General features: G+C 41.6%; 1 protein-coding gene across 1 annotated transcript in view; it reads left to right on the top strand.

Moving 5' to 3' along the window:
• The window catches only part of ncanb (neurocan b), a 172925-nt gene that overhangs the window by 25686 nt on the left and 133007 nt on the right, over positions 1–14232 (top strand). The window contains exons 4-5 of the mRNA XM_084723209.1: positions 12519–12742; positions 12865–13033. Coding sequence (XP_084579335.1) covers positions 12519–12742; positions 12865–13033 — 393 coding nt within the window. The remainder of the gene's footprint in view (positions 1–12518; positions 12743–12864; positions 13034–14232) is intronic.

The following is a 14232-nucleotide window of genomic DNA, read 5'->3' as shown; positions in this document are numbered from 1 at the left end:
TTGTTAGTTCCACCACACATATTTTCGCTAAACAGTGTTTAATTTCAATAACTGCAGGAGGCCTGAAGAGGTAAAATTGTGATAACAGACCAGTGTAGGCTGTTAAAGCAGCTCTGACTGAGTGACGGGAATATCTGAGGTAAACCTCTCCTGATTTTATTGTGACACTGGAAATTTATCTGTAACAGTAAAATTGCTTTAAATGTCATTTTGTGTAAGGTTAGACAGATTGATGGCAACGCTCCCACTGATTCAGCACCATGGACAGGGCCTGTGCTTTTCAGAGCAATGAGCATTTGATTTCAAGGTAAAAGGCTGTTGGGTTTTTGGTCCAAGGAGAGAAAAAACAAACAAAAAAGTATACTTAAATATATAAATATAAATAAATACAAAACACCTAACAAATTTAAGCTACAGCTCGTAGCATCTGCTAGCCAACGTTAGGCTAATGTCACTGGTTGTCAGAGCCATGTAGAAAGAGAAGTGCTGTAATATCAACTAGTGATGGAACAGGTGGTGAAGCTTCTGTTGTCTGCAATGTCTGCACCAAAGGACAACTATGTCAACAGACAGCTCACATGGCTCTAAAATGAAGCACCAAAATCTGCATTATGAGTCAGTAGGCACCAGACATATAGCAATTCAGTACCCGTCCCTAGGCAGCAGTCTGTAGTGTTGTAAGTATAAGTCTCCTCAGTCACGTCGACATTTTTTATGCATGTCAGTCAGTCTACTCCATTATGTTTCTCTCTGTAACAGTGTTCATATCTCAAACACTTGACAGACCTTCACAGCTCAGCCACCAGCCCACTAATTCCTCCTGTTTCATCTGCTTATAATTACCCCAACAGCACTTCTGAAAAGAGCCAAAAATATGAGATGTAAAGAAGAAAAACAAATCTGAGATCTCCAAAGCTCACATTCATCCTCTCAGCCATTTCGAAGAGAGGGACATAATTTTGATATTTTGTTAAATCTTTGAGATATTTATTTCAAATGTATATTCACAGAGCTCATTAAAATTCGCTTTGATATGGCTGACAAGTCAGAGTTTAGGATCTTAATCCTCTCATTATGTGTCAGCAAGTTATCCAAGCTCTGGAGAGAGGCTTGACATTTTGCATTTGTTTGCACATCTATTTTACTGACTTCTTTAAACCCTCACTGTGCTGAGAGAAGGACAGGGAAACATGTTATGAAAAGACAGTTATGGAGGCTTCAGTGTGGCTTACACAGAAACTTGTGTGAAACTCTGAGCCGTTTGTCAATCTTCACATCTGCTCCAGTCGATGAACAGCCTACCTATCTGTTAATTTGTCAGTTTTATCTGCCTATTGCATAGACCTCTGCAGGGAAGGGTATGCAGTACAAGCATGTGCATCGCCGAGTCCATCTTTATCCTCTCCATACTCTCCTTGTACTCCCCTGCTGTGTGTCTGTGTGTGTCTGCATGTGTTTGTGCGTATGCAGGACAGACTGCACGCCCCCTCAGTGCTCTCACTGGCCTCCCAGACCGTCTGCTCCTCTCTGTATTGCATTGTTTCTGCCTTCTGTGGAGGTAAAAAAAAAAAAAAATCACCGGCCCTGGCACTGAGGCCTTTCTGTGACTCGGCTCAGATCTGCAGGCAGAGAGATGATGAAAATGAAGCCAACTGCTATGTCTTTTCTGTATGTGTGTGTGTGTTTGTGCGGAAACCCTCAAGTTACATCTGCCAGGTAGTTTGTGCAGCCAACGCACCGAGGTGGACGCACCCTAGCCCACACACACAACACAAACAGGAGCTTGATAACATTCTCACATGTGCCTGTCAGGATGTATATATCATGCAAATACACACTCCCTGCCTCTGCATGGGAGGTGTTTAGGTTTTAAGGGCATTAACATCTCCCTTTGTTGCTTTGTCGCTCCATTCCTGCATATTCTGCTTTTTTTCTCGACTGAGTGACTCTGGAAATAGTCGATGGGAGGTTGAGGACTTCTGGGAGGGTTGGCACTAAAGCTCACCCCGTGACACTTTGCTTGACAGCCCAGAGATTGGAAAGAGGGCAGGAAGTGGGGGAGGGTAACAGATTAGGGGTGAGCTTTTTCTACGTGTGTGTGTGTGTGTGTGTGTGTGTGTGTGTGTGTGTGTTGATGATAGTGTGAGTATGCCTGCACTTTTGTACAAGTGCTCCTGTGCGCGCGTATGTGCTTATGAATTTCAAAATGTTGGCTGTGTGCCCCACCAGATAAATGTATCATTATGCTTCAGAAGATGCAAAATTAGTCACGGCAGCAGCCCTACAGGGGGTTCCTGTGAAGCCTGACACGGCCTGGTGGGAGTCAACTCAGGCAGGGAGAGAGCTGCAGTGAGATGGTTAATAATTGTCACCAAGAGGAGGAGGAGACAAGAAAAGGCAGTGTGGGTCACAAAGGGTTTGACGGTTGATTAGAGCAAACAGTAACTGTGGAGGAATTGTGAAACTGGGAGAATACACTTAAACACCAAATAAGGGGGTATGAGAGCTGGTGTGCCAGTGTCACCTTTGACACCTTATTTTGAGTTAGTCTTTTGAGTTAAAGGTCCACTGTGTAAGATATACAATGAATTATTGGCAGAATATGGCAGACGTGGAATACAATATGTAAGGAATAATGTACAGCTAGCAGGTCATTACTGGAAAATAAATCCAAACAGTGATGCAGGTCTTGCATCATCCTACAGGAATTACATCCATAGGATAACACTGTCTTCTATTCAAAAATAATTGACAAACCTGGACTGAGTATTTGCTTTTCATGTGTGACAGTGCTGGTCCATAGATGTATCAGTTGATCTGTGTGCTGGTCTCAAAGCCACTGTGCAATAGAAAAACATGAGATTGACCATTCAAAGTAAAATTTTGATCAGTTTTATGAGCTCAACTCCACAGTAGGCATCATGTGGACGGGGCATTGCTATCAACACACCGTTATTGATGCTGTCGATAATGTGGTTATCTTCACAGCCCTACTCACCACTAGATACCACTAAATCCCACACACTGGTCCCTTACATTGTTTTTATTGACAAAAAGAGAAAATGAAAGTTAAAAATTGCTGTAGAAACCCTGGGTTGACAAAAGAGAAAACTGAAGGAGGAAAGGAGATGGGAAACAACAGCGCAAGAGACAAAGACACAAAAAGACAGGAATGTTTGGAGAGGAGAAAGAGAGCCCAATAAAAAAAAAAAAAACATGAGGCAAATGAGAGGGGAAGGACGGGTAAGGAAGGAGGAGGCAGGTGAGAGTTGGAAGGATTTTTGCGGGGAGAAGATCTCATGCGAGAGAATGTCAGCATGGAGACTTCATTTCCAAACCCTGCGTGATGTCCGCCTGGCAGACCTGCTGTGCCTAGACAGGCAACATGAATGAGCACACACGCAGACACAGATGCAGAAGACTTCACCACATCTTGGCATGGTTTGCGTACATCTGATTGTGTGTATAACTTTGCTTCTTTATTTGTGTGTCTGTGTATGTCTTTGCATATTTGAGGGTGTGTGTACTTCCTGGGTGGGTGAAAGTCATCTGCACTGCAGTGAAACACAGACCAGTGATCAAACACAGTAGAAAAAGATGGAAGAAACCAGTCTCCCTTCATTCAGTTTACATTATACAGTACATAGCCTCAGATCTGGTCTTTGAAGAGGCCACCCCCAAAGCACATAGTTAAATGTGTGTATGTGCGTGTGTGTTGTGCCCTCAGAAGCTCTTTCCCCCCTCTTTCCATTTGTGGTGCCTCTGTTGCCATGGTTATAATTTTCGGGCTTGATCAGGGCGGTCTCAGCATCCTTCTCTCTTCCTAAACGACAACATATCAGTGTTTAAGAGCAGCCAGCGCTGTTTTCATGTTACTTTCTCCATGTCCCTTGTTTTCTCCATTTGTCTCTGTGCATCATCCAAGGTCTTGTTAAAAGGACGCGTTTCTCCACATCCCGCAACAAAACAAGAAAGACAGCGAGCAGTTTTGTCAGACCAGCCGCTCGCGCAAAAACAAACCCACACATGCCGCCGTCGTCCTTGAGATGTTTTATTCATATCAGAAGATAAAAAAATGATTCAACTTCTCCCTGCTCGTCCCAAATAGTTTCACTTTACACTTTTCTGTTCAGTTCTTTTTTTGCCCATTCAGTATTTATAGCATTTCAACCGTAACTTCCTTTCATTTTGGTTTGTATTCCTTTAGATGATAAAATAAGATCAATCAATTTGTTGTTATTGGGGATCAAGCCAAAAACACACTATAATTTAATATTATTTATTAGGAAGAATGGGAAGAGAATTTTAAGTATTTTCATTTTATTTATCTACTTAATACTTAAGCTCCAACACATTTTAGAGGGAAATATTGTATGTTTACTGCATTTATTTGGCCGCTGTTGTTACTTTGCAGGGTCATATTTTACATGCAAAATATTTCTCCACAAATAAAATATTTTCATTAGTATTATTTTTTTTATTAAACTGCCCAACAGTTTATAAAGTCATTAAGACTGGCTCCACCTCTACAAGCTGCAACTTCAAAATGCAGATAAAGAGTGCAGATATCCACCAGGCAACAGATGGTGAAGCATCTAGAACTGCCAGATGCAACCAGTGGAGATTTGCAAAGTTTTGAATAAAGGCAGCTCTACATCAATATAATAGATATAGAGATCTACATTTTTGTTGAAACTCATGAAAGCTGAAATTTCAAATAATTTTCACATGATATTGCTGCCTGTTTCCCAGTGTAAATCAGTTCAGAATGTATATTATAGTAAGCAAGTATATTTTGCAGATAGGATTGTATAGTATAACCTCTTCAATCATGCCTAGAAGCTAAAATGGAAATAAAGAAACTGTGTCTCTCTTTTCCCTATACTTAGTAGTAAATTGTATAGTTCTTTTTTTAGGAAGTAAATCTGAAAAAGCATTATCATTACGTCAAATTAAAACTCTTGACCTCTTCTGCCCTCTTGAATTAACCCACATTGATCAGCTCCAGATGAAAAATAAACTGAGAATTACAAAAACTAGGACGACTCAAGCCTGCTGCAGCCCAGTTGCTTGTGTTGTATCCGCTGTCATTTCTTAACACAGTCGTCAACTAATCGTGGGACGCCTCGGTCAGACAGCTCATCTGTCATGATTTATGACCTACACACACATCTGCACAAACTCACGCACGTACACAAACACATAATCAGCTGACACGCAGTCAGCAGGAGTGGAGTGGTGACGACAGGAGGGGATGCACTCGATCAGTCCCGGTAGCTCTTGACTGGCAGGCTGACAGGTTTGATGTGGGCAAATTGAAGACAAAGGGGCCTTTATCAGCGAAGAAACCCACTGCAGGCACCTCAGAAAAGAAGGAGAGCGAGAAAGAATAAGAAAGAGAGGGAGAGAACAAGGAAAGATGTTCGCAATTGTGTTCCTATTACAGTGAAAATGCCCGTTACCGCCCACCCTGTGTCTGTGTGCAGCTCCGTGCCAGCCACATAAAGGCTCTCCGACTGTGTTTAATAATTCCGGAGCAAAGCGAAGACAGATGGGCCAACGGTGATGATCGCGTAGATGCCACTGAGAAGCAGCAGAAAGAAAATAAGAAAATCTGAGCTCTATCTGCAAGCCGTTGGAAGTGGAAAAGGAGGTGGAGGGTGTGTCCTCTCACACCTTGGCCTTCTCAGCACTCATACCGACACACAAAGACACACGATGAGGTCAATAAACGATGGCCTGCCAACATTTTTAAGAGTTCCACTGCACTGGCTTGGACTGTACTAGCCAATCTTTTCCAATGGACGTGTTTCACTGAACACATGCTCTTTTTCGGCACTTTTCCTCGCTTTGTATTGACATTCATCATCAGTATTTCCTCTCCTTTTTATCACCCAGCAGCCAGGTGAGCGTGTTAGAATAGGGTGACAAAGAACAATATGAAACACAGATAGATATCCAAACAAAAGACAGTCTCTTGGGGGTTAAGCTTGTGATAACATTTCTATCTAAATGCAGATTCGATATAGCAGTGGCATCAGGCAGAGTTTACATTCATTACGACGAAGGAGGAGAGCAATGTTTTTACGCCTCCGCACCAGCAACAGCCGTGGCCAGAGGCATTATTTTTGAGTTGCCTGTCCATCCCATTCTTTTGAACACGATAGCTCAAGAACGCCTTAAAAGAACTTCTTCAAATTCTGCATAAATGTTCACTTGGACTCAGGACTGAACTGATTAGATGTTGGTGGTCTAAGGTCACTGTGACCTTTGCACTGGTGACAACTGTGGCCAGAGGCGTTACGTTTTCGGGTCGTCCATCCATCTGTTTGCCCCATTCTCCAGAATGAGATATCTCAAGAACACCTTGAGATAGTTTCTTCAAACTTTGCTCAAATGTCTGCTAGGACTCAAGGATGAACTGTGGTATCTCAGGAATGCTTGGAGGGAATTTCTTCAAATTTGGCACCGCCATCCACTGGCATCATGCCCTTTGTGATGTCACTCTTCATTGACACAAAACAAACCCACAATGCTGCTGATCCTGCATATGGGAGACTGTTGCTAACTGTGGTTGATTAGAATTTTTCACGGATTTGTAATCAAACACGGTTATCACAGCAATTGAAATGTGAAACAGTAATATTAATCACCTGGAATTTTATTACATTTTATTGTGTGTCATTTCATTGCTATTGGTAGAGTCCTTCATGATGTAATTTAGGTTTTTCAAGAGAGGATCTGCAGTTGATTTCATTTTATTTTAGTTGTGCAAATTGCAGCACCAGCCAGAAAACGAAGATAAACATTTGTCCAAATAAAGTGGACAGAAAGAGTAAAAAGGGAGAGAGAATGTGAATGAGATTGTGATTGTAAAGCTTGGTTGGCTTCATTTGTGACACCGTCTTGCTATTGGCAACATAAGTAGCATAATGTTACCCAAATGGTGCTTATCCAGGTGGAACCTGGCAAGAAACTGGCAAGCAGATTAAACATTATCGATGCCTCTTAGCTAAAGAATAAATTTGCCCTTTTTTGTTCCTAGCAAGCTCTCGGCAAGGTGGTTGAGAAATTGCAGTTTGATTGTCTTCTGGGACTGCACTTTAGGTGTGTGTGTGTGTGTGTGTGTGTGTGTGTGTGTGTGTGTGTGCGTGCATGTGTGTGTGTGAGCAAGAGGGCTACATGCGTGAGTGTGTGGTAAACAAAGATGAGTCCCACATCCTCAAGGGGGATAAAGCAAAGAAAGTGACAGCAGGGAGTGAAATCTGATAGACTCTTATGAAAGACGTGTTCTTTAAGTGTGTGTGTGTGTGTGTGTGTGTGTGTGTGTGTGTGTGTGTGTGTGTGTGTGTGTGTGTGTGTGTGTGTGTGTGTTTGAGCATGAACGTGTCACTATGTCAGTCTTGACACACCTACTGCTGAATCACAAAAGTGCATCTCTACTTTTTCCATCATATCCTCTTGACTCCTTTTCCACATCACATCACTCCAATTTCCCCGTTACACAAGCCTCCAGCATTTTTCACTTCCATTTTTTGTTTATGTATTTCCCCTCGCTCGCTTCCTTCCACCGCTCACAATCCTACACTGTGTTATGCTGGAGTCAATTGTGCTTGTTCATCTTTTCCATGGCATCTGTTTTTTCCTCTGTCGGGGTGACAGAAAAGTACATTGCTGCCGCTATCAAGTAAAACAAATTCAAAAGTAAATCAATTTTCCTCTACAACCTCTCCTATTGCAGAGCACATCACTGCGCCGGCCTTGTGGACCACGAACTGTTTTGAGAGAGCCACTTTTGTGTAACAAAATCATTTTAACTTGCAGAGTGTCTTTGTTAATAAAATGAAGTGAATGTGATGTGAACCCTGCAAGAAAAAAAACTGTCTTGACAAAAATGATAAATAACAAATATTAAAACAAATAATATAAGAGATACTTGGTAATTAACTTAAAGCAATAGTTCATCATTTTGGAAAATACATTTTTTCTTTTTCTTGTAGTGCATTAGATGAGAAGGTTGATACCCCTCTCACATCTGTATGGTAAATATCAAGTTACAATTGGTTTGCTTGGTTTAGCATTAACACTGTAATCACCTGGCTCTCTCAAAATGTGACTAAGTATAGATGTCAATTATAGAGATTCCATTAGAAATACAATTATTTCCATCAGGATACCAATCATTCCATTAACTGAACATTGTATTCAGCCAGTACTGAGTACTGATCCAGTACCAGTACCTTTCATTTCATCTCAGAGTTCAATTCACTCAGAGTCTGTTTTGTTTCCAGTTGTTGTTTTGTTTTGCTGTTTTGTTTCCATCCAGCTCACAAACACAAAAGACAGACGAGTCAAAAAGGATCCTCATAAAACTGAACCAAACCAAATCAGGAAATAAAGTTTAAAATAACAGCATCTGTATTTGCAGTTCAGTAACAAAGAGGTTGTGTAAAATATATACACAGAGGACTTACAGTACTGTTGATCAGATTTGCAGCGTTAGCTCCATACAGACCAGCAACTCCTGGAGAAACTCTTACTGGGAAATAGATAATCCAACAGTTTTTTCCTCCTCTTGACCCAGGCTTCTCTTTACCACAATATGGCTACAAAAAGGACTCTATTATGGTTCTGAGCAGATCCGTACATGGTCAGCTGTGGACAGACGCGTATTGGTTTTGTTTATACCACTTTGAGGTGATTTGTGTCTGTAATGGGCACGTAGAAAGGTCCGCAGACAAGTCTGTGGGTACGTGGATGTCCACACATGACACTGATCGGTGATGTGAGTCTAATATCCAGTTAACAAATTACACCGACATCGGTCCTGACACTGGTATTCTGATGCTGGTGTCGGCATCAGAACAACCCTATCAATTACTGAACTTACTGGTGGATTTTGTTACCGTCAGACAGAGCGAGCTTAGCTGTTTTCCCCGTTTCCAGTGTTTGTGCTAAACTAAGCTAACTGGCTGCTTAATGTAACCTGATATTTAACCTGTAACCTGATACTTAATGATACCTGATATGTATCAATCTTATCATTCAACTATGCTGCTTCAAAATGATTTTTCTGCACACGCAAGAAATACAATCAGAAAAATTGTTTTTGATCAGTCATTGTACCCCCTTTGCTTGTTTATTCCCCACCCTGCATCCCCTCTCATCTGTTTTTATCCTTCTGCCTCTGAAAGCCTCATGCATTTTGTTTCACAGGTCACCTCACTCGCTGGGCCGAACTCCTCTCAAGTGGGAAATGAGAGGCCATTTCAGAGCACAAATCCCGTTTGGTGCTGCCACACGGAGCAACATAGATCAGTTGGTGAGGGAGTTAGACAAGTGGCGCTTGTCTAAGATGATGTCAGTGGGAGAAGCGGAGAAGTGGGTATTCGTGTGTGTTTATGTATCTGTGGGAACGGAAAGGAGGGCTGATGTTAAGTTATCAGCGGTGAGACACTCAGCCTCTTAGCTTGAGCAACTGCAGCAGCATCAGTGGCTGCAGGAATGAGCAATGACGGCTATTCACAAGTCTGCCATTTGTGTGTACTCAAAGGCACATTAACCATCCAGTAAGGGATGAAAAATGATGCCTTTAAAGACATGTGCGTGTGTAGGTGTGTGTTTAGGGTGGAGGGTGTGCATTTGATGCTCCATGAATAGCGAATGAGTGATGAGATGTTTTCACTTGTGAGAGCATTCTAGGACACACACACACATAGGCACACAGGCACGCACACACACACACGGTACATCCACTTCTGGCAAAATTGGCAGTAAAAAAGGAGGAAACTGAGGTAACGCTGTTTTTGAAAGGGTGTGCACAAGTCTGAACCGTGTCATGACGTGTGTCATAACATAGAGTCTGTCAGCTGGTCAATTATGTCTCTATTTTTAATAGAAAGTTTACATTACTTGAGATATCTTTGTTTTGACCACTTGACATTAATCAAGCCAACTATGTCTTTATTAAGACAACTTGACATCAACTAAGATAAAAGTTTCTTTGTCATGACAACCAAGACAACATAACCTAATAATGTCATTTTCATTACAACTTGAATTAATCAAACATCAGGTAATTCTGTAAACTGGCTTCATAACATTTAATGACATCCTCATAACAAGTTCAAATCTTACAACTTATTTTAGATCAGGGAGAAATTCATGATAAATTATAACTGTCTCACATTTCATACATACACATTAGACTGTTTAATGTAATCTTAACACATGAATCTGTACAGTTTCTATAAGTGTGATAATGTCAAACTGTCAGTATGCATTAAATTGACACCTATGGCGAGGCAGCCGTAAGTATTTATAAAGACTCCTTCAGGTTCATGACAGCTGTTATGACATGGTTATGACAGCTTCCTGACCCTCTTACGCACAGTGTCACCAGAACTGATTCAAAGTTGAATCATAACGTGAATTTTTCTCTGCATCAAATTGTCAAAATAAAATTTAAAAAAAAATAATAAACACTATATATCTTTATATATAGAGAACGAAGATAAAACAAACACAAGATTTCCAGATGGGAAATAAGTAGGTGAGTAGTGAAACTGAAAATGCTCATCTGAAAGCTGGCAGGTGGCCGTGCTGCAGGGGAGGAAGAGGAGAAAGAGAGTGGCAGGCGATGGGGAGAAAAATGACAGAGGAGAGAGAGGGATGAAGAGGTTGAGCGACTCGCGCAGCGGTGTGCCTGTGACCGCTGGAAAAACATTGTTCCACCAATCTGCCATTTAATTACAGACACGAGGAGCTGCCCCTGTAGCGTGTAGCACTTTAACGTGCATCCAATCAAACAGGAGTGGAGCAGGACACACAGAAAAGTGTGCTATGGAAACTGACACTAATGAAAAGAAATCAATAGGCTTATTTTCTCCAACGTTCGACCACACTGTCTGTTCCGCCCACCTGCTCCTTGCTGCTCTTTCATTCTTTTACGTTTCCCTCTCTTCTCTTTATCTTTTCTTGCTTCACTCATTCTTAACAGCTTGACATTAGATTTCCACCACCTGGTTAATTTTGCTCTGCCTCGTTAATATAACTCAAACATAACTTTTCTCCTGATTAAATTTGTTTATAATTTATATAGTTTCTGACTGTCACTGTGGGAGAACTTTTTTTGTTTAATTGTTTGTTTTATTAAAGGAAGGAACTAAGCTTAATACTTTAAGATAAATCCTAAAATAGGTGCACAAACATGGTCACAATGACAGTGCTAACATGTCAGTCTCTGACCCACTGGCGATTGTCTATATACGATTTAGCCTCGGGGGGCAACGGGCAGTTTTTTGGGGTTTTCTGATGCAGCCAGCGAAAATTGGATTAATGGCCAAAACTTTCTTCCTCATACCGGTAATTGTTTACAGTCCAATTAGAAACTTGAGATGCAAGAATTTGAAGAGTTTGAGGTTAATCTCAATGAACAGATCTGTGGTGTATCTCGTTGTCAGATGACAGCTGGCACGTTCCAACATTGCATTTTGACCAGTGCGTTCCACCTCTTTTGCTCGCTTTTGCTCTTGTGTTTCATTGTGAATATCATCATATGCCCTTAGCAGACATCGTCTAATCCCTACAGCAGCACTAGTGTGGCTATAAAGTGGCTCGCTGACTGAAAATGCATGTGTTGGGGTGAATTATATTACACATAGTAACATGTATTTGCCAGCATTCTCAGTAGTGAGAAGAAAGGGAATAGTGACTGATAAGGAAGCAAGAAAAGATGGGGTTTAAGGCGTTACAGGTAAACTCATTCACACACTGTGCACACTGGATAAACAGAAGCAGATAGAGCTCAGAGATGATAGCCTGTACTGCTGTTTTGTAAGAGTGGAATTCACATTTGCTCTGAAATGCAAATGAGCCACCGCTGTCTTTTACGGCAAGGTGACACAGGATTAGAGTGTAATAATAAAGTATGATATGACTCTACCAGTATAAAATTAGTTTTACAGTGGATGGGAGGAAAGAAAACAAAGAAAAATGCAGTGGAACAATGCAGAATTTTGCAGAACAAAACTGTTGATACCAGAGCTGCACACCTTAATGATATCCTTTCCCTCTGTCTTTAGTTGGTTTGATGAAAGTAATATTTTTATCTCTATGATGGTGGTGCTTTAAGCTGCAAAGAGGTGGTTGATATTGATTCCATAATGCATATCCAGGTTTGATGTATGGCTTATGAAAGGACTTTTGATATCTTCCCTCCACAGTGCAGGCCTGCCTCCCACAGTTCAGGTAGCACAGTAATGGCCTGTTGGATCAATGACCAATAATCATGGAGACACAGTGAGCCTCTGTTCTTTCCCTTTTACTCGTCAACCAGGACAATCTGATGGAACAAAAGAACCTGGAAGGACAGCATGTTTTCTTCTACAAGAAGCAATTAACTAACCTTTTTTCAGCATAATGAGAAATAACGTCCCGGGGCTTCATTTACAAGATGGCATTGATTCTCCTCTCCTCTCTTCTCTTCTCTCTCTTCTCTTCTCCTCTCCTCTCCTCAGGCTTAACCAACGCCGACACCGTGGTGAATATGCGGAAGGTGACCCATCAGACCATTAGTGAGGAGCTGTCCAAAACCATTCTCCTCCCCTGCCTCTTCACTCTCCGCCCCAGTTCATCCCATGAGCCCCCCAGGATCAAATGGACCAAGGTTTGGGGCCAGAGAGGTTCCGACGGCCTGCAGAAGGAACAGTCTGTCCTGGTGGCCAAAGACAATGTGGTCAAGGTACAATGAAGGCTGAGAATGTGAAATGTCTGCTGTCGGGGTTTTTGGAAATATATGACTGGGTCACTTGTTTTCCTCCCTCATTTTTATCATCCCTCTCCCTCCTCCTCCTCCTTCCACAGGTGAAGAAGGCCTTCCAGGGTCGTGTCACACTGCCTGGTTACAATGAGAACCGCTACAACGCCAGTCTTGCTCTGTCAGGACTACGTTCCAGTGACTCCGGCCTGTACCGCTGTGAGGTCGTGGTGGGCATCAATGACGAGCAGGACACAGTCCCTCTGGAGGTCACAGGTGAATAAAATGTTGACATTCCTTCCAATCAAGGCAGCCCATTTGAATTTAAGTCACACTTTGGGTGGTAGTCATGTTAAACAAACATCAGGATTTGGACAAATATTTAATGTTTTGCTTAATGAAACACATGGTAGAGGGTTTGCATATGATGTCACAGTTTGCAGAGTGAAAAGATGATTGAGTGGTGTTATTGTACAAATATATTCAAAAGCTAAAAAAAAAACTTCACAGAAACAACTGAAATGCAGGCACTGAAACATGGATTTGTGAGTACCATTTTGTATCAAGTCATGTTGGAAAGTCTCTCCAATAATGTCATTAAGCAAAAACATCTGTACAGAACTGTCCATATACTCCTCACCGACAGTAACGGTACTACCAAGCGTCCAGGCTTTTGCATATTTCTCCAACAGCAAAATCAGGTACATATAAATGTCTGGAAACCCAATTCCTGGCCAGGTCAGTGTCCATGGACCAAAGTTTCTTTGGTAAGCTGTCAGAATTACTGTTGAGTCCAACATTTAAGTTATGCAGATAATCATTTTATTCCCAGGTTCATAGTTTCCTCTCCTAAAGGCAGCTTTTTTCATAAGTCCAAGGGAAGTGTGCTGGGCTTTGAAGTCGATTTGACTTAGTGGCTAAACCATGTAATGACAATGTCACATGATGCTCTACAGCCCAAAAAGACTTTTTCCCATAAACTTACATTGTGAAAGAAGTGGCTGTAAAGTGGTATATACATATATGGTTTGCTTTAATATCAGGATTTGATTCATTTGGACCAATAACATTTAGAAAGTCTACAAGTATGATTTTATCTCATTTCAAGTTTCTTAAATTCAAGGAGGACTAAACCAGAAGTTAGACGCTTGACAGAAGGAAGTCTTTGCTGTACTTGCTCCACGGGCTGCACAACGTCAAAACACAAGCAGAAGCTCATAGGCAGAAGTTGGTTTCTTGCGCCACTGAGAAGCACTCTAATGCTGTATCCAGTTCTCCTTTATACATCCATGGTGTTGCAGGATGTTTTGCCCCTCAGTCCAACTGAGGAGGCGTTCCAGTGAGGAAGTGATGTGAATGCATACTCTATTAGTAGTCAGGTAGTACTAGTACGACTACAAGCTAGTCAACCTGATGACTTCCCAGGAGTTGCTCTCTCTAGAACTGTGAACTATATTCTGTCACCAGGTCATAAA

The sequence above is a fragment of the Lutjanus erythropterus genome, chromosome 7 (assembly GCF_056507025.1).
Source record: "Lutjanus erythropterus isolate fLutEry1 chromosome 7, fLutEry1.hap2, whole genome shotgun sequence".
In the NCBI taxonomy this organism is placed as follows: Eukaryota; Metazoa; Chordata; class Actinopteri; order Lutjaniformes; family Lutjanidae; genus Lutjanus; species Lutjanus erythropterus.
Note: the sequence above shows the minus strand (reverse complement) of the source record. Positions and strands in the feature narration are given on the sequence as shown.